The sequence below is a fragment of the Desmodus rotundus genome, chromosome 9 (assembly GCF_022682495.2).
Source record: "Desmodus rotundus isolate HL8 chromosome 9, HLdesRot8A.1, whole genome shotgun sequence".
Taxonomy (NCBI): Eukaryota; Metazoa; Chordata; class Mammalia; order Chiroptera; family Phyllostomidae; genus Desmodus; species Desmodus rotundus.
This window is the reverse complement of record NC_071395.1, coordinates 45,583,971-45,610,496: the sequence shown is the minus strand read 5'-3', so window position 1 is coordinate 45,610,496 and position 26,526 is coordinate 45,583,971. Positions and strand designations below refer to the sequence as shown.

Here is a 26,526-nt window from a genome sequence, read left to right as displayed (position 1 = left end):
GGTGGCGGGTGCCGGGGCAGAGCGTCCTAGGTGGGTTACGGCGTTGTTTGGCTTGTGGGGAGAAACGTGAGCGAGTGAGTTCTCCAGAGTGCACCTGCTAAGCAGAAGAGTCTCCGCCGCCCTCGCTCCCGCCGTCGGGCCGTTATGGAGGTGCAGAAGGAGGCGCAACGCATCATGACCCTGTCCGTGTGGAAAATGTATCATTCACGCATGCAGCGCGGAGGGCTGCGGCTGCACCGGAGTCTGCAGTTGTCGCTGATCATGCGTAGCGCCCGGGAAGTCTACCTCTCCGCCAAAGTGGAAGCCCACGAGGAGCCCGGGGTGCCCTCGCAGCCCGCCTGTTCCCTTGACCCTCGCCTACACCCACCGCAGGAAGCTCAAACCAGAGTGGAACCAGCGTTCCCCGACGGTGACCAGCTCTACCCGGAGCCCATGGACACGCAGGAGGCGCCGAGAGCCGAGGAGTCCCCTGCCCGCTGTGCCCCGCGCCCCGCCAAAATCAGCCGCAAGCGCCGAAGCAGCAGCCTGACCAACAGCGGGGACGCGGGACTGGTACCGAGCAAGAAAGCCCGACTAGAAGAGGAGGATACAGAGGAAGGGGAGTCTTCGGAGGTCCCCAATCGTCTGCAGCCCCTTCCCGCACAAGCGGAGGGCGCCTTTCCCAACCTTGCGCGCGTCCTACAGAGGAGCTTCTCCGGCTTCCTGAACTGCAGCCCCGCCGTCCCACCGACGGTGCCTCCTCCGCCCGCTTGTGAGGCAAAGCCGGTATGCCGCCCGGCGGACAGCATGCTGAATGTGCTCGTCCGGGCCGTGGTGGCTTTCTGAGGGACCCCAAGCGGCGCTGCGGGAGCCCAGAGCACGGGCCAAACCGTCGGCCCGAGTGCACAGACTCCAGGCCGGGCCAGACCTGCGGGAGCGCCCGCGGAAACGGTGGAGAGAAGCCGCAGCCGGGTCTGCTGAGAGGCCCGGAGAGGGACTATGCCCCCGGGGAGCCGTCGCCACCCGTGTGCAACTGCGGCGCCAAGGAGCCTGAGCCGAGGGTACGGGCTCTTTCCTCCGAGACCTGCCTCGCCCACAGAGGTGCTCTTAACCAACGGGGACGTGGCCTTTCCGTCTCCTTCTGGGACTGGGAGAGGGAGGCTTGGTTCCTGAAATTCCTCAGGGTCGGACTTTATTTCTTAGGGCTATACTGCCCTTACAAGGTTTTTCAGCAGTTGGTGTTCCCATTCCCAACTCGGAGCATTCCATCGCCTGTTCTTCCCTCTCCAGTGACATACTTATGCAAGCGGTCATCGTTGCGTCATGGGGCAGATGTGGGGAGCTTCCTGTTGCCTTGCGTGGGTGTGGGGCCTGGGAGGAGGGCTGCCTGAGTCACTTAGCCCCTGCGTGCTTCACCCTGCTTCCCTGCGCCTTCGGTTGAGGGGGAAGCTAATTTAATTCAACGTTAAAGTTTTTCTCATTTGGTGCGTTCGAGGTGGGGGTATGTTCACAGCCCCTCGGACACAGACACAGCCAACCCAGAAGATTTTGGTCTGAATCACAAAAATGGGGGAAGAACGTGTTGAGAGCACTGTAAAGATGAGTTACGACCAGTTGCTGGTGAGACTGGGCCAGTTTGGGGTGGGAGAGATTTTAGCCAGGGTGAAGGTCTGTTTACTCTGGTGGGTTTTGTTTAATTCCGTTTGTATGTCCTTTTGCTAGAGACGGCAGATATGAAAATAAAGACCGTTTAAATAAAAAGACGGCAGTCTAGCTTTCTTTTCTGGTGGGGGAGGGGCAGGGTTAAGAGGTCAGGAGCTGGAGCTGCTTGCTTGCTGGGGTCGCAGAAACCGGTCTGACAGGATCCCACGTTGGCGGGACGGGGCTGGAAACCTTTTCTCTGCTGGAACACTTCCGTGCTGGGTGCCCTGGAGCCCCAACTCCAAAGCTGCACATTTGAGGGTTCCTTAGGAATTCCCCTACAGGCCTAGGGGTAAGCGGGCTTTCAGAGTTCAGACGCTGGGGACAGTACCCCATGTGTAGTTGGGGAACCATACCTCCTTTGGAGGCCTGAATCTTAGCAGATTCCCGAACCCGCCCCCAGCCGCCCCGCACTCCTCACACTCTTGCTGGCACTTGACCAACTGAGTCAGCTCTGGCGGGGGTCCCACAGGCCGGGTTGGGGGCTGCTTGAGAAACTAAGTAGGTGACCTTTGAAGTGCTCTTCACACCATGTTCCAATCTGGCTGTGAAATTGTGGGGCCCAGGCCTGGAGGTAAGCTCCCAGCCACAATTTCCTCATTTGTAAAGTCTGCCTTTATACAGCTTCCCAATGAGGAGGCTGTAGGTTTAGAAATGCTCGGGGAACTCTTGCTATTTGCTTTGGCCGCACCCCAGCTCCAGGTTAACCACCCCAGGGGTGAAAGTCCTCATAATTTGCCCAGTATTGGCCCGGAGATGATCTGTGGGGAGGACAAAGGAGCCGCAGGTGTGGAGAGTGAGGATGGAGGGAGGCAGGGGAGAACACCCCACCTCCAGACTGCTGGCTCCCCACCGTGGGCTTCCCAGGACCCCAGGCGATGTGGCCCTGAGGTGGGAGGGGGGACAGAGGAGGATGCTGTGAAGGAGCATACCCACCCCAGGATGCCCCCAGGCTCCCTCCCACCCCTACCACTACCCCAAGACCCCTTCCTGCCTCTCTCAGCACCCCTCACCCTCACCCCCTGGGGAATCTAGCCCAGCTTGCTAGAATAGCTGCCTGAGCCCTTCCCCGGAAAGGTGGGAGACACCGCCACCCACTTGAAGGCCTGACCCAGAACTTCCCAGTGGGATGTAGGTGGACTGGGGCTCCACACCCTTAACGGTAGCTCGATGTGTCCCAGTAGGAGCAACTCCCCTGAGAACCTGGCCCGGCCCCAGGAAGTCCCTGGCTGCTGGGGAAGGGGCCTCACTGTGCATCCTGTCACAGGAACCACCGGGCCCTTCCTTCCGCGGGAAGCGGCTTGGCCGCCTCCCGCCCAGGCCACTTGGGTGTTTCCGGTGCCGGCCACAGGGGAATGGGGCTGGAGATGATAGGTGGGAGACACACCAGCACCTCACACACACACACATTCCCTTAAGATATACTCCTCCTGGAGACCTCATTTTACCCATCAGGTGACAGCACAAACTTGTCACAGTAACCGATATTGATGGGGCTTGGAGTTTTCAGTCCTTTACATGGCACTTGGTTATTGGGGCAGGCCCTTCAGGGACTAATTGATTGGACAATGTCTGTGTGAAAACTACGAAGTGTCACATATCCTGTGACCAGCCGATTTTCCAGGGAACCAGCAGGAGATTCCAGAAGGGTGCTCACAGCAGTGTTGTCTGAAATTGGCAGATTTGAAACAAGCTACATGCCCATCCAACTGGACTGGCCTGGTAGGATGTGAACTAACCGTGGCTCCACATCCCAAAGGTAAAAGGCCTGAGCCTGACAGATCTACACACTCAGGCAACAGAGATAACCTGGAACCATGATGCTGGGGATGAAGTCCAGCTGTAGAAGTTGTGGGGTAAGAAGCATAGATTTCTGAGCCAGACAGCCAGTTCTACTTGTCCTGTGCAACTTTGAGTTAGTTACTTCACCTCTCTGGGCCTCCATTTCCCCAGCTATAAATTTTGGAAAATACTAGTCCCAACCTCTTAGGTTCATTGGGAAGATTAAGCAAGATAGTACATGTAAAGTACCTAGCACACAGTGTTATTTTTTATTGTTAGAAGCCAGGATGACAAGTGCTGGCCATTTAAAAACACATACAGCACTGAAAGTACATATACAGTGGTACTTCGGTACTCGTCAGCTTCAGAACTCGTTAAACCTGGTGCTCATTGCATTTTGACAAGAAACGATGTTTCGGCACTCAGCACTTGCTCACCACTTGCCACACTTGCTAGAGCTTGTATGAGTAACAAGGCCACTCTGCAAGACAAAATGCTTCATGGATCTCATCAATCGCTGCTTGCTTGCCACTCCTCCAAGGAATTAACAAGGAGAACCAAGGTACCACTGTGTATGGAAAAGTGTACGCAGATGCTGTGTTAAGGCCAGAGAGTTTGAAAAATGGTTACCCCCTTCTCCATTAGCTCAATGTGAACACAGGTTTCTGCCTTCCCTCCCAGCTCCAGGGTTTGACCACATTCTAGTGACTTAGCAGGGTCGATTTTTTTTTTTTTTTTCTCACCCAGGGCTTACACCATGCTTTCCTTCTACCTTACCAGTGATTCCTGCATCAGGCCCTGGATCACTGACTACATTTGCCCCTGGCAGCCTCATTCAGTCTCAGGGCTCTAAGTGCTACCTCTGTGCTGACTCCCATCCCAGTGGCCTCCTGGGGGTCTAAGGTATTCCAAACAGAAGGGGAGTCCAAGAGAATTCTTGCTGTTTCCTGCCAGCCTTCCAATTGAGGAATCCTCAAATCCCTTTTTTATCCTTCCCTCACACTCCATCCAGTCCTAGAAGCTGTCAACTTGACCTATCCTTCCACTCCAAGACTTTCCCCCAGCCTCATGGCTCCATCACCTCTCACCTAGACTGGGGAAGGGGCTTCCTCCCTTCCCTGGATCCCCACAGTTTATTCTACACAGCAGCTGCACTGATCTTATAAAGCACAAACGATCATTTCACTCTCCCAGCTCTTCTCTGCTTCTTCTGCACTGGCCTCCTTTCTGCTTGCAGAACAGGCCAAGCATGTTCTAGCCCCAGGGCCTTTTCACTTGCTCTTCCTTCAGCCTGCAATGCCCTTCTCCCAGATGCCCAAATGTCCATCCTCACTTTCTTCAGGTTTCTGCTGAAATGTCACCTTCTTGGGGAAGCCTTCTTTGCCTACCTGGTCCGAAATAGCACCCCATTCCGCCAGTCTGGTCAGCCTTCCTTAGAGCAGTGCTCACCACTTGAAAAGATATATTTATGTTCATTTAGCATCTGCTCCCCCATTCAATGTCAATTTCATGAACGAGTGCCCAGCCCAGGCCAAAATGAGAGAATGAGGTTGTCTGGGGTAAGCAGGTGCTAAGTGCTGAATATTTATTATCTCATTTAATCAATGGCTTCCTATGGCTCTTAGAATAGAATTTCCCCAACTTCAGACAGTTGAGGGTCAGGATTTTTATCAGATCTGTGTAATAACTGTACTATTATTTATCTAATTTTAAAAACTTCATGGTGAGTTAATTATCCAGCATACTTAGAATGTAACAGTTCATAAAAGTGACAATGAAAATGAAACACTGTCACAAGATCCTGCTGAAACAGTAGCCAGTGTGAGGTTCCAGACAGCTTTCTTAGTTACAAAGGTTACCAAGGTTAAGGACACACTGTTGCCAAAGGAGGAAGACTATCCTTAAGTCAGAGAACTAGCTGGGACTAAAAGCTAAAAAGAGGGGCTGGGAGATGTATTCCATGTTATTTAAATAACATTGAATTCCTTTGCCCAGTGTCCCGGAGTTACAAAAATTCTGCTTCTGAAAGAGGGACAACTACCCTATCACTGTCCTGCTGAACCTGGACCCAATCCATCTCTGGCCTAATCTTGCATCACCCTCCAGTCATACTGACCTGCTTTTTGTTCCTTGTATTTCCAGTCTTCCCAGCCACAGGGGCTTTCTATATGCTCTCTCCTACAGTGCTTTTGCCTTCCCTATTCACCTTGTTAAGTCACCTCAGCTTAAAGGCATATCATCAGGAAAGCGTTTTCTATCTGCCCCCCATTTTGATCCAAGATCCCTATATTTATTAACACTCAGATAAAGAGCTACTTTTTTGTGGTAGTAGTAGTAGTAGTAGTTATCACAACTACAATTTTACGTTTGTTTCTGGGTTTGTCTCTTCTTCTAGCTTGTGACCTCCAAGAGGACAGAGACAAGTCTTAGTTTTCGTGAATGAATGATGCCTTTGCAACTTTCCTTTGAGGTCCTTCTAACGTTCATTTTTTACATATCTGGAAACTGAGGCCCAGAAACGATCGCCCGACGTTTCAAAGAGAGCAAGTAGGGGACAGCCCTAGTTGTGTTACCCATCCGGAGATTCCCCTATCCGCCTTCGCTGTGCGTGGGGGTGGGGAGAAATACGGGTCCCTGTTCAGCCTTGGCTGAGCTGGGAAAGGGCGGGGCCACAGGTCGGACCGCCCCAGAAACGGCACCCAGACCGGTTTAGCCGGTTCCAGCAGGGCGGGCGGGAACTTGATCTCCGCCAGGAAATTTAAGTGTTGGGCAGGAGCTCCGGGTTAGTCACAGGCCAGGGTGGGGAGGTGGGGAGATCTGGGAGTCAAATACAGATGGGGTGGGGCATGCAAATTTACCCTGCCACGCGAGCTTTTCCTCACCCATCCCGTCCCCCCCCCCGCGTGTGCACCACCGAACTATTGTACAGAACTTCCCGAGTAGTGGGTGCGTCAGGCCAGGTGGGTCCTTCCGGATTCTGTCCAGACTTTCAGAACTTGCTAGGGCCCCAGCTCTACGAATGCAGTGTTGCGACTTAGGCACCAGGCCCGGAGGTGGAGACCACGTTGGGGTCGTCTAGGGCTGAAGGTGGGCTGAGAATCTGGAAAAAGAGGAAGGAAAGTGAGGATTGTTGGGGTTTGAGGCTCAAGATAGCAACTCTAGGGGTGGGTGGGATGCCGAAGCCCCCCACATGTCCAGGGGAGTCCAGAGCTCTACGCTGGCTTCTATGAGAACCCAGAGCACCCCCGCCTGTGATCAGGGGATCCCAGACCTCCCTCACCTGAGTCTAGGGTCGCTTTTAGGAGGGCACTTTATGTCTGTTTCCTGAGGCTCAGTCTAGGGTGTTATTCCACCCACTTTGTGTTAAAAGGAGTTTAGGCTCCCCAAATTTGTGTTCAGGAAAGCTGAGCCCAGGGGATAAAGCCCTCCACCTGGGCATTCAAGCCTGAGGCCTGACCATTTCGGATGTCTCTGAAGAAATCTCAATCTCCTAGCCTTCCAGGCTCCTGGCCCATCCTCCCCAGATTAAACCACCCCACCCCAGCACACTGTCAACTGTGAGTTAAGAAATCATCTCAGCATCCATGGTTTCCCTACACCCTCCCTCCTGCCCCTAGGCAAGCTCTTGGGCCCTCTAGGTTCCTGCCTTCACGGCCTGCCACCTGACTGGCACCAATTTCCTCCTCAGCCTCTCCGCCCACATCTGGTTGCCAGCCGCTTGCCTTCACCCTGCCCCCTCCTCCCCCCCACCTCGAGTCTCCCAGGGAACTGCTAACAGCTCTCTCCTTCCTGTGTCCCCCAAATACAGGCTGCCTCCACAAAGCACAAGGCCCCTTCCACCAGAGTCTGCTAACCAGAAGCTGACAGGAGAGACAGATCTGAAATCAGGTGGAGGAGGGGTGGAATGTGAAACTTTCGGACAAAGAGATGCTGTGGGAGGTACAAAGGGGGCAATTGGAATCCAGTGGAGAGGAGGTAGGAGCTGTAGTTGTAACTAAAGGCTCAAAATCAAAGCTCTCTGGCTTCCAGATGGGCACTGTGGGGGAGGGCTGCCCCTCTAGGGACCACACAGCCCAGCTCCTCTTCCTCGGAAACCCCCTGAGACTTGGCGGTGACAGCTGTGCCCAGCCTTCTCATTGGGAGAGTTTCCTTTTCCTACGCTCACACTCCCGGCCCTCCCGAGGGCTGGCCTGCAGCCCGGACCTTTTGAAGGGACTCCCCGGAGGGTCTTCCTGGATGAGGGGGAGGGGACCGCTGGAGAACAATGACTTCTGTGGCTGTGGGATGCCAGGCACTTCCTGTTAACCCTTTCCTGGAGGTGCAGCTGTGGGGAGCAGCTCGGAGGCCTGGCCTGTTTGGGGGGTTGAGGGCAGTGACGGTATTGAAAAGCAAGCCACTACACAACGTCTTTTCTGTTCCAGATGGTATTTGCACAAGTGATTGGGAAATGGTGAGGTAGATGCAGACCTTGCCCTCCTCATTGGCCTCCCAGGGCCAGGCTCTTTTCCCCTCCTTGGTTGAGGGTTGTGCAGCCAGGGGGCTGGGTGTGGCTCAGCGGGAAGCCTCCACAATGAGCTCTGAGAAATCCCAGGGGCTCTGGGGCTCAGTTGGGAGAACCAAACATCCCAGGTAAATGCAAGGCACAGCTAGATCTGCCAACACTAGATGCCCTGCCCAGTTATCTGGGGGCCATGCCCCCTGAGTTCCCTCCTTGGTCTAGGCCTCAGTTTCCTTAAATTTTTTTCTCAGTTTGGGAAGTTCACCCAAGAGCCTGACAGGACACAGGCAGTCCTTAGGGGCTGGAGGGAGCCGAGTTGGTCTTCGAAACGCTCAGCTCCTCCTCGGAGCCCTGGGAAGACATGTTGGGGAATGAGCAGCTGTGGTAATTGAGGCTTCATACAAAGTCCCTTCTGTGGACTGAGCTAGCCTGAGAAGCATCCTCAGAAGATTCTGGGAGCATCTTGCCCTAGGGGCTTCCAGTTAGCAATAGACCAGATGACACACACTTTTCTAAGAAGAGACAGGTATTGATGCTGACTGCCAGCAGCTGCGTGTTGTGTGAAGCCTGTATTCACTTGGTTAACCCTCCTGCAAGCCGGGGTCAGGATTAAAGCAGGCACTTTCACTAGCCCCATTTTACAGATCAAGGAATTGAGGCACAGAAAAAATGTACCTCTAATAAAACAAAGTCCATTGTTTTTCTTTTTGTCCTGGATTTGGGCACAAGAGGAGGGGTGAGTAAAGACCTTTGTCAAGATTGATGGACTATATATATATATATATATATATATATATATATATACACACACACACACACACACACACACACACACACTTTATAAATATAAATATATTAAATACACACACACACACACACTCAGCAACTGATCTCCTGTTCACAAATAAGGAGAGAGCCCAGGTCTCTCTGCCACATATGGGCAGGCTTTTCTCTTTCTTTCCTTGAGTCCATGGCTCAGCCTCCACCAGGTTTGCCAGCCAAGTTCCTCTCTTCGGCATTTTCAGACCCACTGGCTGGGTGACTTTACCATCTTTTCTCCCCCTTTCCCAGGTGTAAACACCCCCAGGGGCCGATTTGTGCACTCTCTGCCCAGGAGCTTGGTAAGGACAAAGGTGGTGTGTGTGTGTGTGTGTGTGTGTGTGTGTGTGATCATTATTTACCAAATAAAACCAAATTGCTGGACTGGAAAGGCTACTGCCTGGCCCCTGGCTGGTGTCTGGAACAGGAAGTAGCTCAGTGCTTTGCCCTTTAGACTCCAGGGCAGTCAGGGAAGGCCCATGGGAGGCCACCCTCCCAGTCAGGGGAGTGTTAGAGGCCAGAGGGGCCTGCACCAGGGCTCCAGGCCAGCCCACCACCGACCAGCCTCCACCTGAGGCTCTCTCTTCCTCTCCTCCACTTCTCTGTTTTGGCCTGCCCTCCCAGTACGAACCTTATTTTGGCCTCAAGGAAGGACAAAGCAAGCCTGCAATTACTCACTGCCAGGGCCCTGGTGGCTAGAGCAATCAGACTCATACGGTGGGGATGGGGCTCCTGGGACCCTACCCTCTTTGAGCTCAAGTCTGCACACTGTTTCAGTGATCCCCCAACTGCCCTCCAAATCCCCACAGATGCTGCCTCGCAGACACTGGAATTTTCAAAGTACTGTCCTATTGTTTGGAATAAGGCATTCCCTTCCAAGAGGGGTGGCTGTGAAACTGGTCAGAAACTGAGGCTTGGAGAAGGGGCATGCTCTGGGACCACCAAAGCTTTCCTTTCAATCAGGGGCAGTGTTCTTTTCTCTGCCTGTTGGAGATGGAACCACTGGGGGGAGGGAGTGTGCAAGGGAGGACCCTTGGGGACTTTGCAGTCAGCAATACTTCTGTGTCTCCCAATACAACCTGGGTATCCTCAGTTCCCCTGCCTTCTTCCTTACCCCTGGTCTTGTCCCTCTTTCTCATGACTTTGTGGACATCTGTGGGAGGAACATGCATATGTGTTGCCCAACCTCCCAGTGGTTGTACTGAGGTTAAAGCCAGCTCTGTTCCTGAAGGCTGGAGCCAAGGTCCACGCCTAGGGCCATGTGTCCCACTCGTGAACCTGGGTTTCTGGTCAGACTGGGCAGGCGAGCAGGCAGGCTTGACCTCAACACTCAGCTGAATCTAGACCCAGGGGGTTACACACACGTGTGTGTCTACACACATACACAATCGTGGGTTCCTGGGAAACTCTGCCCCATCCTCTGATGGGCTGAAGTTCCCTCTGAGTGTCCTGGATTACCCTAGTGTACTTGTCCCCTGCTCTTGGTGCTCAGTGAACTCCTCCTTGTAGCTAGCTTATGTATTCTAGAAATCTGAGGGAAAATCAGCTAGACACTCCTGCCATCTTCCTGGTGGCTGGCCCGCAGGTCAGTCAGGCTTCCCACTCAAGGCCAGCCTGAATCTTCCCCAAATCTCTTCCTCTAACTCGTATTGCAACTTGAGCCCATCCAATCCCATTGCTTCTGTGATACCCCAAAACCAGAAAGTCTTATGACCCCTAATGCTCCTTCCAGGCTCAGGCACCTCTGAGCCAGCAAGCATTTACTCAGTACCCTTATGGCCCCATTGTACACCAGGGCTGTGCATCAACCCCGAGACAGGCAGCCACAGAACTTGTCCAAGTTTAGCTGATCAGTGGGACTTGGAGCCTAAGGGCTTAAGAATGACAATAATTGCAACAGTTCTTGCTTCCTTGTTTAAGCACTTCACTTGTATGAACTCATGGAGTCCTTGCAACAAAGATTTATTGTGGCATTGCTGTCCTCATTTCATGTTGAGGAAACCGAGGCACAATGAGGTTAGATAGCTTGCCTGCTATAGAGTCTTTACAGCTAAAAAGTGCCAGAGTCTGGATTTGAACCCAGGCCTATGCCAGCATTTCTCACTATTGGGGGCCAGATCACTTTGTGCAGGTTGGGAACTTTCCCATGCATCAGAGGATGTTGAGCAGCATCTCTGGCCCCCACCCACTAGGTACCAGTAGGGCCTCCTCCTATTGCCACGGCAACCCAAATGTCTCTAGATGTGGCTGCATGGTAGAGTGAGGTCCAGGGGCAGGTGCTTTGACTGTCCCGCCTCTACACACGCCTAGCTGCAAAATAACACTGCGTATGTGTGTTTCCAACTTTGGCTGGGGTCCTGGTAGTGGAAGTGATGGCAGGTTCTAGCATCTGCGGGAGGGCTCAGTGGGGTCAGCAGGATCACCAGGACCACCAGCCTGGGCCAAAGAATACCCTCTGCCCATGAGGGAGTGGCTCCTTAGCCCATGGTGGGTGGGCTTGCTGGGTGGCAGCTTCAGCAGATCCCCAATGGGTGGAGACAGGCAGTCCTTTTCTTCCTTCCTGGTTCCCAGGGGTGGGCAGGGGCAGAGGCAGTGGCTCTGGGAGCCAGAGGGCGTGGGGATTCCAGGATTAACAGGGTGTGGACCCGGGTGTGGGCTCTGAGACCCAAGGCCCCTGTGGGCTGGGAGGAGAAACCAAAAGCTAAAGTAGGTCTCCCCACCCATTGCCTGCCTTCACGTCCCACCCAGCCCTGGCTCTGGGCCAGCAGCTGCCGGAATGGTGACTCAGAGCTGCTGAGCTGAAGAGAGAAACAGGGTGCAGGGTGGGGGGAGACCTGTCACATGGATTCTCCCTTTTCCTCCTCGTGCCCGCTGACACCCCTACTCCATGTGATTTTCTTTTTTTTGGAGGTGATTTTTGCTTGGCACCCCACTAGGGCAGGAAGTGTAGGCCATGGAATGACTGAGGTTGCGATACATTTAGGCCAAGACAAGAGTATGTGTGGTTCAGAGGAGCAGCCCCAGCACTGGCTTGGTGGACACGAGCACTGAGGCCTTTAGCCACTGTGGGGGTTCTCCTACCTTCTCCCTCTTTTATCTTTTTAAAAAATTCTTATTTATTGATTTTGAGAGAGAGAGAGAGAGAGAGAGAGAGAGAGAGAGAGAGAGAGAGAGGCATCAGCTTGTGTTGTTCCACTTACTTACGCATTCATTGGTTGATTCTTGTACGAGCCAGGGATCAAACCTGCAGCTACCCTAGTGTATCGTGCATCGATCAGAACAACACTAACCAACTGAGCTACCTGGCCAGGGCCTACCATTTCCCTCTCAAAGACAGAGCTCTCCAGTTTCCCAGGGGCCCAGGGAGCTATAGATTGGGAAGAACCAGGAGTTCTAGAAGTGAAGGCATAGCCTGCACAGTGCCAGAAGTATTTATGGATTTTTTAAAAATATATTTTATTTATTTACTTTTAGAAAGGGGAAGGGAGAAAGAGGAGAGAAACATCAATGTGTGGTTGCCTCTTGTGCGCCCCCTACTGGGGACCTGGCCTGCAGCCCAGGCATGTGTCCTGATTGGGAATCAAACCTGCGACCCTTTGGTTTGCAGACCAGCACTCAGTCCACTGAGCCACACCAGCCAGGGCTCTGTGCTGTTTATGAGCTGCCTCTCTACAGCCCTCGTGCCAGTCGTCATTCATCATTTGTGTGTTTTTTCTTTTTGGTTTGTGATGTAGAATTGTTGATGTGCTCTCTGCCTTCTCCATCGGACTGTGACCCCAGGAGGATTCAAACAGTGTCATCACTGTGTACCCCCAGCTCCTGAGCCTCGGCCTGGGACAGAGTGGCTCAATGCATACTTGAAGGAACAGAGAAAGTGCTGGCACCAGAGGGTGAACTGAGTCCTGGGGTGGGGGGCGGTGGACTGAGCAGGAGGTGGGCGCCTGAGTCGAGAGCTTGCAGGCTGGCTGAGTGGGAGTGGCAGTTCCCCTGGTGGAGGAGCAGGGGGCGTGGATGCGGGGTCAGGAGGCGTGGCCCAGGAACAGGTGCATGATGTTATTGCATCTACGACTGTCCTGCATTCGCATTCAGAGCCGGGGAAAGCCAAGCCAGGGCTGCAGCCCTGGTGTCCTCCCTGAGGGAGGTAACTTCCTGGGGCAGGCTTGACCCACCTCAGCTGGGCCCATCAGCACAATCTGCAATTTCCAGGGCCTAGCTCCAGCCAAGGAGAGAGGCCTTTAGAAAGTCAGACTTGGCTTTCCCCCAGATGGCTGGCTCCTTGTGCCTAATTCCAAATGCTGGCTTGTCACAGTGTCTGCCTGTAAGCGCACGCCTGCTCCTCTCTGAGAGGTGTGTTTGTAGTGCTAGGGGCAGTGTGGGGGTGGCATCTTTTAGCCAGCCAGTGGCCATTCCCCACCCCTGCGCCCACTCCACAGTTCTTTTTATATCTCACATTTACAGAAAGCCCAAACATCTGAGCCTGGGCCTGGCAGAACAGGCTGTTTGAGGCTGCAAGGAAAGGGGAGGAAAGCAGAGAGGCGGGAAGCAGGGAGGGGGGCGGTGTGGTGTATGAACCCAATCTGGAGGGAGGCTGGCCAGGTCAGGGGCGGCGGCTGGCTTCCTTCCAACAGCTCTGCAGCATCAGATGGTGCTGAGCTATATTTAACGGCTGCTTTCTCCACCTCCACTGTGGGGTCCCAGGCACTGGAATGAATGAATCAGAGGCATGCCTGGTGTCGGCCCCAGGGAACCAGGAAAATCTTCCCAAGAAGCAATTCTACAGAAGCTCCATCTGGGTCCTTGTTGACCTGGGCCACCCTCCCCCATCCCTGACCCAGCTCTGTACCAGCTGACTCAGTGTTACCCACAGGCAGCTGAAAGCCAGTGGTGGCTCCCTGCATGTGTGCAGTGGCCTCTGCAGCCAGGTAGCTCCCGTGGGACTCTAGAGGCACCCACCTCCTCTACGTGCACATGCACAGTGCTGGGTGGCCCCCAGGAATCTGCACACACCTGTTCTCCCCATCTTACTCCAAGTTTATTGATTAGAAGTCCCTGGTTGGAACAAGTCTTGGTTCATTTGGGCTGTTATAACAGGACACCACAGACTGGGTGGCTTACAAACAACAGGCGTTTACTTCTCACAGTTCAGGAGGCTGAAAGTCAAGCATTAAGGTTTGGTGTCTAGTGAGACCATCTTTCTGTGTCCTCATATGGTGGGAGGGAAGAGGGAGCTCTCTGTGGCTGCTATTATAAGGGCACTAATAATATCATACAGGCACTAATCCCATTCACAAGGACTCCACCCTCATGACCTAATCACCTCCAAAGGCCCCACCTCCAACACCATCACATTGGGGGTTGAGTTTCAAATATAAATTTGGGGGAGGGACACAAACATTCAGTTCGTGACAGGATGTATGTGTCTGTAGGTGGCAGAGTAGGAGTGGGAGGACACTACCATGCAGGTGTCACCTACTTACCCCAGTGCCAAGGCTCCAGATGAATGGTATCCTGCACCTGGACACCAGCTGGCAGTGTGGGGTGTTGCCTAGGTATAGCCGAGCTTGAGAATGATTCCAGAGTGAGGGGTGTGATGCCAGACCTGTGCTGCCCAGGTGGTGTCCATGAGCCACAGGTGGCAACTGGTCGCTTGAAATGTAGCTGGTCCGAACTGAGATGTGCTCTGAGTGAAACACACATTGGGTGTCAAAGACATCAGTGAGAAACAAAGAATGTAAAGGGTTACAATAACGTCCATATTGGTTACATGTTGAAATGATTATATTTTGGCCATGTTGTATTAGATAAATGTATTACTCAAAGTAATTTTTATCTTCCTCAAAAAGCTAAACATAGAGTTATCATATGAGTCAGCAATTCCACCCCTATGTCTAGACTCCAAAAGAATTGAAAACAGGTGTTCAAATAAAAACATGTACATGTGTATACATAGCAGCGCTATTCACAATCAGCAAAAGGTAGAAACAACCCAGATATCTATCAATAGATGAATGAATGAGCAGAATGTGGTCCATCTACTCAGTGGACTATTATTCACCTATAAAAAGGAATGGAGTCCTGATACATGTTACAATGTGGATGAACCATAAAAACATTATGCTGAATGAAAGAAGCCAGGCTAAAAGGTCACATATTGTATGATCCCATTTATATGAAATGTCCAGAACAAGCAAGTCTGTAGAGACCGGAAATAGCCTGGTGGTTGCCAAGGGCGGAGGCAGGGAGGATGGAGAGCGACTGACCATGGGAATGGGGTTTTTATCTTGGGGTGATAAAAAAATATATATATTTTTTATTGTTATTCAATTACAGTTGTATGCCTTTTCTCCCCATCCCTCCACCCCACCCCAGCTGAACCCACCTCCTTCCCCCAACTCCACCCTCCCCCTTGATTTTGTCCATGTGTCCTTTATAGTAGTTCCTGTAATCCCCTCTTCCCACTGTCCCCCCCACCCCGCCCCCCTGGCTATTGTTAGATTGTTCTTAACTTCAATGTCTCTGGTTATATTTTGTTTGCTTTTTTCTTCTATTGCTTATGTTCCAGTTAAAGGTGAGATCATATGGTATTTGTCCCTCACCATCTGGCTTATTTCACTTAGCATAATGCTCTCCAGTTCCATCCATGCTGTTGCAAAGGGTATAAGCTCCTTCTTTCTCTCTGCTGCATAGAATTCCATTGTGTAAATATACCATAGCTTTTGGATCCACTCGTTTGCTGATGGGCACTTAGGTTGCTTCCAGTACTTGGCTATTGTAAATTGTGCTGCTATGAACATTGGGGTGCACAGGTTCTTTTGGATTGGTGTTTCAGGGTTCTTAGGGTATACTCCCAGCAGCGGAATTGCTGGGTCAAAGGGCAGTTCCATTTTTAGTTTTCTGAGGAAATTCCATACTGTTTTCCACAGTGGCCTCACCAGTCTGCATTCCCACCAACAGTGCACGAGGGTTCCCTTTTCTCCGCATCCTCGCCAACATTTGTTTGTGGATTTGTTTATGCTGGCCACTCTGACTGGTGTGAGATGGTACCTCATTGTGGTTTTAATTTGCATCTCTCTCATGGCTAGTGATGCTGAGCATCTTTTCATATGTCTCTGGGCCCTCTGTATGTCTTCCTTAGAGAAGTGTCTGTTCAAGTCCTTTGCCCATTTTTTAATTGCGTTGTTTGTCTTCCTGGAGTGCAGTCGTGTGAGTTCTTTATATATTTTGGAGATCAGGCCCTTGTCTGAGGTATCATTGGCAAATATGTTTTCCCATACTGTTGGTTCTCTTTGTACTTTGGTGCTGTTTTCTTTAGCCATGCAGAAGCTTTTTATTTTGATGAGGTCCCACTTGTTTATTCTTTCCTTTATGTCCCTTGCTTTAGGGTACATGTCTGTGAGGATGTTGCTGTGTGGAATGTCTGAGATTTTCCTGCCAATGTTTTCCTCGAGGACTTTTATGGTGTTACAACTTATATTTAAGTCTTTTATTCAGGGTGATAAAAATATTTTGAAACTAGGAGAGATACACAACATTGTGAATGTACTAAGTGCTGTGGGATTATACAACTAACTGAAGCAGTTAATTCTATGTGAATTTCACCTCTATTAAAAGAACCTCAGAAAACTTTCACCCAGCCCTGACTGATGTGGCTCAGTTGGGTGTCATCCCACAAAGTCAAAGGTCATCAATTCAATTTCCAGTCAGAGCACACGCCTGGGTTGCTGATTTGGTCCCTGGTCTAGGCGCAGAGGCAATTTCTAACACTGATATTTCTCTCTCTCTCTTTCTGCCTCCCTTCCCCTCTCTCTAAAAGTAAATAAATAAAATCTTAGCACTAGCTGCTGTGGCCCAGTGGATTGAGGGTGGGCTTGCGAATCAAAGTGTCGCTGGTTTGATTTCCAGTCAGGGCTCATGCCTGGGTTGTGGGCCAGGTCCCCAGTTGAGGGCACGTGAGAAGCAACCACACATTGATGTTTCTCTCCTTCTTTCTCCCTCCCTCCCCCTCTCTCTAAAAATAAATAAATAAAATGTTTTTTAGAAATCTTAAATTTATTTTTTTCACCTGTTCCTTTTTACTCTCCTCATTGTGATGAGCAGAATATTTAAACATGACTCAACTCACTTTAAATTGCTGTTGGATGTGGCTAGACCAGACCACTGTGCCTCCGGGGGAATCAGATCAAGTCAGAGTTATCTGCCCAGCAGGTGAAAATCCTCAGGATCACTGCTGACTCAAAGCAGGGCAAGGCGGAGTTGTCCTGGGGGCTGAGGTGGGGACAGGAGCTGTAATTGTCCACCCCTGTCCACCAGGGGACTTGAAAACTTTTTTTTCCACCAGGGGACTTTTGATTCACTCTTCCAGTCCTGAGGAAACATGACCTTGCTTGCCTTGACCAGCAAAAGGGGTGGAGAACAGAGATTTGTGCAATACCTTGAACCACCTTGAACTTTGACCACCTGAGGTTCAAAGACCTGGACTCTGTTGTCCTCCCTGGTGATTTAGTGGTTTATACTGCAAGCAGTCCTGGTGGGCAGGAAGTGGTGCCTGGGAGTGGGCCGAGATGACAGTAGAACAAGAAAAGGGGCCACAGCATGGGAGGCAGACACAGTGGGCAGGAGGTTACTAGGTTGTAGGTAAGAGGGGCACATCCTCACTCCCTTGGAGGCAAGGGGCTGACTCAAGGGAAACCTGTGGGCTGCAGATTCAAGGTTTTATCTTTTACCCCTATATGACCTGGGGCAAGACCTTGGGCAAATGATGGAAACTTTCCGACCCTTAGTTTTCTGATTTGAAAGTGTCTCCCTTATCTTCTGCTTCTCCTAGCAGCCCCTCCTCTCATAGAGCTCCCAGAGCTCCTCTGCTGGTCTCTCCTCTGGGCAATTCTTGAGAAAAGGTGGAGGGAAATTTAGAGGTTGTTAGGCCCTCCAGCAGGGTGCTCAGTCCTCCTGAGTCATCATTGGCTGTGTTCAGAGTAGTCGTTAGAAAGGTCTTTTGATAGAGAGGCCAGACATTTACATCTGTGATGTCCCGGATGATCCAGCTTCTGTCCCTGCTGCAGTGAGTCGGGCTGCTTTCACAGCTCCCCTCCACCCCCATCCTCTTCTTTTGGATGCCCCCACCCTGGTTCCTTGACCAGTTACAGCAATCATGCCTGTGACCAGTCACCATCTGACCGCTAGGTGGCGCTGCGTGCCTGGTGCAACTTGGCCCTGCCTGTGCAACCTCAGCTCCACCAGCTGTACCCCTGCACACTCCCTGGGGGCCAGGAGCTCGGGACATAACCTTGAACGAGGCTTAAGCCTTGGTTTTGGGGGGCTCCCAGTCAAATTTAGCTGTCCAACTAATTGATTATTATAATGTGATCTTCGATCAGCCAGGATGACCTAGGGCTTAGGAACTGCTTTTCGGAGGTGTCTGGACACCTTTAAAAATTGTTTCCAAATTACAAAAATGATCATGTGTTTTGTAGAATTAACTCAGTGCCTTCTTAGCCCTCTCTGGAAGTAACTGCCATCCACAGGGGATTTGTACTCTTCTTCTTGATCATTTTATATATATATATTTATATTTATATATATTTATATATATATTTGAGAGAGAGAAAAAGAGAGAGAGGGAGACATTGATTTGTTGTTCCACTTATTTATGTATTCATTGGTTGATTCTTGTTTGTGCCCTGACCAGGGATCAAACCCACAACTTTGGTATATATTGGGATAATGCTCTAATCAACTGAGCTACCCGGCCAGGGCCCAGATTATTTTCTAGGAGCACAGAAAGCTGGGACTTTCTCACATTTAAGAGTTAGAGCAGGGTGGACGAGGAAGAGGGTAGTGGGGGCAAAGGGAGCTGGGAGTGGGGCTGAAGCTGTGTACCTTGCAGAGTGCAAGGAGGTGGGTGTGGCAGAAAATGCAGAGGGGCACGGGCCACTGTTCTGGGCAAGGACAGGAGGCCAGTTGGAGTGAGGGTGTCACATTTAGCAAACGGGGCTGTCATAGAAGATTCAGGGCCGGGTGGAATGACAGCAGTTTCACGTCCCATCCCTTTGCAGACTCTGCTGCAGCCAGCAGCCCTTGTTAGCTCATCTGCTACAGCATCCCCATCTGGCTGTCAGCAGGTGTTCAACTGTCTCAGTCCGTTTGGGCTGCTATAGCAGAATACTTTTGCATGTGGCTTATACACAACATACATTTATTTCTTGCTATTCTGAAGGCTGGAAGCCCAAGATCAAGGTGCCAGGAGATTCTGGTCTGGTAGGGGCCCAGTTCCTGGTTCATAGATGGCTTCTTTTTGCTGTGTTCTCACATGGTGTAAGGGACAAGGGAGCTCTCTAACCAGGAGAAAATTCTGAGATGCCCTAAATTAAATTATAGTAGGCCAGAGGGTGGGAGTGAAACCTGAAAGTCGGCGTTCGTGCTGCCTGTCACTGCCAGAACCAGAAAGTAGAGACAATAATTGAATCTTTATGGGCGCTTCATTCAGATATGGGTGGTCTGAGAAGACAGTAGGTTATGTAGCCTCAAAACCATCTTAACATCTCATCCCAAACTGACCTTTTTATGAGGAGAATGGTAGGTAAGGGCCTTGGAAAAAGGCCCAATCTGGTAAGAGTTGCAGTTCAGAGGCAATTTTCCTGGTACTTCTTTATCTGCTGATCAACAATTCTTTACTTGCCTCACAGATGTTCCCTCCCTGGAACACAATGGCTCAGGCACCATCTCCATCACTTGCAGACCCCCTGGAGCACAAGGTTAAAAGGCTTGTCAACCTCCTCCAGTCACATGGTCTTGCATTCCAGTTCCTGGAGTTCCTGGAATAAAAGCTTTCCACAGTGCATTTGTCACTTAAGCCTATCAACTCTGACTGACACTAAAATCTAGAACACTTGAGTTCCCTGATCGGGAGGAGGAGACAAAAAGTGGTTAATCAGTTAACAACAACTGTAGTGCAAAACCAGCTAAAGGCTGCTCGCACTCCTTAGTGTACCTTGGAATTAACTTAATAATTAAGTAATTTATTAAATTAACTTCCAGGTGGCTATTTCTGAGGAAGTCTTTTAAAAAGACTTCCAGCCTCGGAAGTTAACATTTATTGTTTAACAGCACTAATCCCATTCATGGGGGCTCCACCCTCATGACCTAATCAACTCCCAAAGGCCCCACCTGCTAATACCATCACCCGCTGGGAGTTAGGATTTCAACACAGGAATTCTGAGAGGGCATGCACTTTCAGTTCACAGCACCCGCAGCACTGGCGAGTGAATGGGTGCCTTCTTGTCATGCTAATTGCGTCTGGGAGACAAGGGCTCTGGGTGGAGTCAGCTGCTGTAGGACACCCAGCGGGTGACAGAGCCATGGTCAATGGCTTTCTTTCTTTTCTTTTCTTTTCTTTTTAAGAAACAAAAGCCAAGTTTATTTGTTCATTTCTTGCACTTGAAGTATTCCTCAATGACATCCTTTGCCTGAGACTCTTTGCCATAGTCCTTAACCACCACGCAACTGCAACCAACCACTTTCCCTGGCTTCCCCTCTCTGTCGATCTTGCAGAGGCCTACCCATTCCCCTAGTTTCTTATTGTCGTCAACCTTGATTAGGTTGATTTGGTGTTCAGCACAAAGAGCCTCCACCAACTTGACATACATGGGCTCATCGCAGTTGGATGCGAGCACACAGAGGTGGGCTTGGCGCTTGTCTAAGGCTTTGGCGGCTTCGGAATTCCGCGCGCTAGGCCGTTGTGAATGAGGGCGGCCTTCAGCACCTCTTGTAAAGCTGTATTTACGGCCATTACACCTCCAGCAGCAATGCCTTCCTCCGCCTGGAGGTGGGTTATGGGTGGAGCCGAATCTTGAACGCACCCAAGCCTCCGCCTCCTCGCAGCTCCGCGAGGGCAAGGCCTGGAGAGGCTTTCTTGTTCGGCTGTGTCCCATACTTTGGTCATTCATGACACTATCTCCATCTCAGTTTTTTTAAAAAGTTTTTATTTGTTGATTTTTAGAGAGAGAGGAAGGGTGGGAGAAAGAGAGGGAGAGAAACATCAATATGTGGTTGCCTCTCATGCACCCCCTACTGGGGACCTGGCCTGAAACCCAGGCATGTGCCCTGAGTGGGAATGGAACTGGTGACCCTTTGGTTCATAGGCCAGCACTTAAACACTGACCACTGAGCCACACCAGCCAGGGCTCCATCTCAGTTTTTTCATATCTACTTTATTGCTTGTATTACTGTCATGGTTTGAATTGTGCCCCTCCAAAGTTTATGTCCTCTTGGAACCTCAGAATAGCACTGGGATGTTTTCTGACACCGACTATGTGGGTTTTCCCCCTCATGCCAACCAATTCTCTGATAGCAGCTATGTGTCCAACAATCGGTTTGGTTCTGACATTATCTACCTGGGGTTAACATCACAAGTTAAAAGGCTCAGCCCCACCCCCACTTTATGTTTTTTAAAGATTTTATTTATTTTTAGAGAGAGTGGAAGGAAGGGAGAAAGAGATGGAGAGAAACATCAATTGGTTGCCTCTCACATGCCCCCAACTGGGGACACCCAGGCATATGCCCTGACAGGGAGTCGAACCAGCAATCGTTCAGTTCAAAGGCCGGTGTTCAATCCACTGAACCAAGCCAGCCAGAGCCCCAGCCCCACTTTAGACACCAGTCCCAAGTCCTGGGCCACCTGTAGTTCTGAACCGCCAGCTATAAATTCAGGGATCCCAGGACACCCCCTTCCCTCAGGCTTAATAATTTTCTCGATGGGCTCACAAACCTCAGGACGGCACTTTGATGTTACCGGTTTATTATAAAGAATGCAAATGAACTGCAAGAGAAAGGGGTACATGGGCAAGGCCTGGAGAGGCCCTGAGAGCAAGAGCTTCCATCCCCATGAAGCTGGGATGTCCTATCCTCCCACTGTGGTACCTGGATGCGTTTGCCAGCGTGGTCTTTCTGGAGACGAGCCCCCATCCTAAAGCTACCTAGGGAGCCTCACGCTAAGTCACCTTATTAGCATAAACTCAGGTGTAGTCTATAGACCTTCTTTATGCCCTGGTGGGGTAGTTCAGTTGGTTAGAGCATCATCCCCAATGTGCCAAGGTTGCAGTTTGATCCCTGGTCAGGGCACATGCAAGAATCAACCAATGAACACATGAATAAGTGGAACAGCCATGTCTGGTGTGGTCAGTGGATTGAACGCCAGTCTGCAAACTGAAAGGTCACCAATTTGATTCCCTGTCAGGGCACATGCCTGGGCTGGGGGCCAGGTCCCCAGTCGGGGGTGTGCAAGAGGCAACTGATTGATGTTTCCCTGTCTTTCTCCCTCACTTCCCCTCTGTCTGAAAATAAATAAATGATAAACCCGTGGAACAACAAATCGATGTCTCTCAAAATCAATAAAATAAATAAATTGAGGGGCTCTTTATGAAAAACAAAAGACACACCTATGACTCAGGAAATCCCAAGGGTTATAAGAGTTCTGTGCCAGGAACTGAAGACAAAGACCAAATATATCTCTTATTTGGGACCTTATTTGAAAACAGGAGCTTTGCAGCTGGAATTGAGGTAAGGATGGACATGAGATCAAACTAGATTGACGTGTCCTCAGGAAAGGCGGAAGAGGACACACAGAGACGCAGGAAACGGGGCTGAGTGAAGACAGGGGCAGAGACTGAGGTGAGGCAGTCACCAGCTGAGGACACCAAGGGATGCCAGCTGTCACCAGAAGCTGGAAGAAAGGCGGGGCTGGGGGAGCATATTCTCCTTCAGAGCTTGCAGTGTGGCTCCGAAACCTTGCTGACACCTCGACTGATCTCAGACATCTGTCCTCCTGAACTGGGAGAGAATGAATTTCTGCTGTTTTAAGCCAGCAAGCCTGGGGTGATTTGTGATGGCAGCCCTGGGAGACCAATATTACTACTATTCATTAATTTTGTAAAAGTTTTTATTTAACTTAAATGTTTTATCACTGTAAGCACTAGTCACTGTAAGATACTGGCTTTGCTGTGTTGGTGAGGCTTTTTCAAATGACGGTGACAAACAGCCTCTGGCCTGAGTGTCCTGTCCCCATGAGCCCCCTACTGCTTGTTTCTCTAAAGTTAGGCCTTCACCTCAGTGTGGCCAGGGCCCCGAGGGAGTTGGGGAGCTCTGGTGCTGGCACACAGACCTGCCTGTCCCAAGAATCCTGGAGTGGAACCCTCACCCATCCATGACCCCCGAGTCCTCTGATGGTAGCTGACGGGAATCAGGATATGCACTCCAAACATTCTGATTATTTTTAGCTGAAGGAAATCGTGAATCAACAGATGCAGGGAGCTCTCTGCCCTTCCCCTTTCTGCCTAAAAGCGGGGAATGCATTTCCCTTTCAGAAGGTGGCACGAACTTCTCTTTGCGGAGGTGTCTCTGCCTGCTGTCCGAGGAAGAGGAGGGTGAGTCTTCTCACAGGAGGTGGCGTGCCAGCGCTGAGAGGACAAACCTTACTATAACACCTGTGCATTTCTTTAGTTTTTCCATTTATTTGCTATTCATTTTCCCCACAATTTATAGTCCCTTGAAGCCCAACTCGCTTTTGTTAAAATGATATATAAGTCCCTGAGTCAAATTGCTTCTTTGAATTTCACTTATTTTCTGTGACTTCCTTTTCTGTGAATATTAATAAAAATTGTGTGGCTTTTCTCCTGTTCGCCTGTGATTTGTTAGCTTAATTCACTGGCCTCAGTCACTGAGACTCAGAAGGCAGGAGGGGAAAGGCTTTGCCTCCTTGACACAGCAGAGGGTCCCATCTCACAGACAGGACATTGTGACTCAGAGAAGTAGCGGCTGGAGGCTGTGAGCTGCAGGCAAGGGGTCGCTGCTCCTTGGACCCCTAAGGACATGTCTGAAATGGAGCCTGGGTCTCTTGGACCTTTGCACAGCGCCCCTGGCCCTCAGAGCCTGTTTCCTTGCTCCTTCTTTAGGCTTCTTGTGGCTCAGGCCAGGGACTGAGGAGATGTGAAAGTCAAGTCTGCCTTGCCTTCTTCAGTCCGATTCCCCTCCCCTGTGTCTGCTGGACAACTTACGCTCACACAAGCCTGAAGGTGTGGGCTGTGTAGGCCTGGGGTCCAGCCTCCTGGGGCTCAGCTGCAGGCTTGGCCTCTGGGGTCCTGGGGTGTGTGGGGCTCCGGCAGTGGACCTTATTCCCTGGCAGACAAATGGCTGTAGCTTCCCTGACTCTGGAGAGAACTGCGCACCTCTCCCCCCTTTCCTGAACAGCCCAGTACCTTGAGGGGGACCTATGACAGACAGAGATCAGCTCCCCTTGAGCAGGCAGCTGGCCAGGAAGTCTGTGGGGGATGATTAGTGAATTTGTCTGGTTAGGAAGTTAAAGCCCTCTCTTGAAGGTAACCAGTAAAGGGGTGGTGGTGGGGGGACACCCCTCTCTAGTTTCTTCCTGGAGAGCTGGCAAGGACCAGGTTAAGCATCTCTGTCCGTGACTTTCCTGGGCCTGCTAAGGTGGCCAGAATCCCTGGAGCTCTGGCCACCAAGCCTGGAGGGGTGGAGCTTGTCTGCCCCGTTCTCTGCGTAGTCTGGCAGAACCCCCAAACACTGCAAAGAGCTTGAGGCTGGAGAGCTCCAGCCTTCTCATTCTTAGCTACTTTCAAAGCGCCTCCTTACATGGTTCCCCTCAAAAAACCTGGGGACACTGTGCAGCAGGGTAATGACCACTCCAGTCCATAAGCCCTTTGATTCAACTATTTTTATTTTTTTTTTTAATTTTTGAATGTCATGCAATAATTCACAGTCCCAAGCCCACAGTTTTCAAACAAGGTAGGAAAAAGGCAAAAAGAAGCAAAGGAAATCGGTGGTGGTGGTGTTTTTTTGTTTTTTTTTTTCTGTTATCTCGAGCAGGACCAAATGTCAGGAAAAATGCTTCTTTTCTCAACCATTAATTTTTTTGTCCTTTTTAAAATTGCTTATTTTTTAAATCGATTTCTGCAGGCAGTAATAGTAGGGTTTGGGATAACCAGCAAGCACTCCTGTGTGTGTCTGAGAACGAGTGTGAGTCGTGAGCGTGTCTGGTGGAGGCCTGTGTGGGACGCTGGGTTTCGCTCTCTCTGCCACACACTGGCCACCAGCTCGCATTCATCAGGGGAAGGAAAGATTCAATTGAGATGATAAAACTCATCAATAGAAGCAATTTTTTTCTCCCCGTTTTTCTTTTAAAAATGTTTTTTTTTTTTTTAAATTTCCATTTTCCCCAAGGTTCTCCAAAAATGGCTGAGTGAATTCGAATCCCTTGGCTGTGTGGTTTGTCTGTCCCCGCGGGCCCACGTCCTTAGGAGGCCGGGGCTGGGGGGGGGGGGGCGCCGAGGGTTTCTGTGGGACACCCTGGTGTGTCCTGGCCCTGGGGACTCCCTCCAGAGTCCGGGGGCGTCCGGCAGGTCCTCTCCCCGGCTTCCCCCGTGTGCTGGGCAGGTGGCAGCGAGGTGGCCTCGCAGCCAGGCCGCGGCTCCTCCCCGTGGGGTGTGTGCGTGGGGTGCGTGGGGGGGGCCGGGCGGGCGCGGGTGCCACCTCGCCCGGGCTTAGCACCAGTCGTCGTCGTCTGTCTCGCTGTAGGCTTCGTGCAGGCCTTTCCGGGAGCCCGGCCCGCGGGGCCTGGCCAGTCCGTGGGCCAGGTAGTAGCCGTTGGGGAGTCGCCGGCCATGCCGAGAAGGCGACGCGCAGGCAGGGCCCGCGGCCCGAGGAGTCCTGGGCGAGCACGTGTGTCGCGCGGGGGGCGGCGCTTCGTAGGGCGCGTCGTAGGGCCCATCGTCCCCGACCCCGCCAGGGCCGTCGGCCTCGTGGTAGTCGGAACCCCGGTAGTAACCGTGGTGCCGGGGCCCAGGGGACCACTCGGAGGCGTGCGCAACAGACGTCGGCCACCGCGTCCCGCCGTGGCGACATGCCCTGGGCGACTCGCTCCGGGCTGGGCCCCGACGCTCCATTGCGGGTGAGCGGCTGCTGCTGTGTCCCCCCTGCGGCCGCTCCGCTGCCAGAGGCTCGGCTGCGGTGCCGGGGTACCTCCTCGGGCCGCTGGGGGCCGTCCGGCCAGGCCGCGCCACCTGCTGCTGCTGCGGGGGCCCTGAGCCGCCGGCCTTGCGGATCACAGGGGAATAGGACACGTGTGGCCGGGGAGTGGAGGGGGTCTGGGGGAGCTGGCGGCGGCCCCGCCGCGGAGTGCTGGTACCAGATGTTGAGGGGGCTGGGCTTCCACTTACGGAACTACTGCCCTACACGAAAATTGAAACAAAGGAAATCAAAAAAAAAGATACAACAAAATCAACCAGAAGGAGACAGAAGGAGACACAGGGAGGGGGGCAAAGGAAAACCAAAGGAGAGCAGGAGTGGGGCCAGGAGGGGGAGGAAGGGGTGGGGGACACAGGACATTTGAATGGAAATAAAGGAAAAAAAGCAACAGCCACAGGGAGGAAGAGAAGGAGAAGGGAGGAGGGGACCAGGGGAGGAGGGGGAGAGACAAGGAGGGCAGGGAAGGAAAAAACCAACACAACAAAGTGAAAAGAGAAATGAGAAATGGAGTTTTGTAAGTTTCGGGGTTAAAATAGCAGAAGTTTAAAAAATTACTCACAGGCGTCCAGAGGACAGAAACCATAATTGGAACAAAAACGGAAGCCGGGTTAAAGGGAAGCAAAGGCAGCGGCAGCCAGCGCTGCCATGAGCCGCAAGGGTCGGGCCGGCCAGAACTCAAACATGGTCCACAGCCAAAGGGGAAGCAGCTGCAG

The 26,526-nt window shown here is 51.6% G+C and overlaps 2 protein-coding genes and 1 pseudogene across 3 annotated transcripts in view; 1 reads left to right on the top strand and 2 right to left on the bottom strand.

Annotated features, from left to right (window-relative positions):
- Positions 1-6: 6 nt before the first annotated feature.
- IER2 (immediate early response 2) lies at positions 7-1,740 on the top strand. Its single transcript, XM_024556951.4, has one exon. It carries the CDS (start codon positions 145-147, stop codon positions 823-825), a length of 681 nt encoding a protein of 226 aa, XP_024412719.1. The 5' UTR covers positions 7-144; the 3' UTR covers positions 826-1,740.
- An 18,426-nt stretch (positions 1,741-20,166) lies between these two features.
- On the bottom strand, positions 20,167-21,739 carry LOC112301444 (small ribosomal subunit protein eS12-like; annotated as a pseudogene).
- Positions 21,740-24,488: 2,749 nt separating this feature from the next.
- Positions 24,489-26,526, bottom strand: part of CACNA1A (calcium voltage-gated channel subunit alpha1 A) — a 201,253-nt gene continuing 199,215 nt past the window's right edge. For both annotated transcript variants that reach the window (XM_053911664.2, XM_053911665.2), the window contains exon 48: positions 24,489-26,016. In XM_053911664.2, coding sequence (XP_053767639.1) covers positions 25,330-26,016 — 687 coding nt within the window. In that variant the 3' untranslated portion in view covers positions 24,489-25,329. The remainder of the gene's footprint in view (positions 26,017-26,526) is intronic.

What these genes read in the sequence shown, in the direction of transcription:
- IER2 (XM_024556951.4), top strand. Translation starts at nt 145, where the DNA reads ATGGAGGTGCAGAAGGAGGCGCAACGCATCATGACCCTGTCCGTGTGG.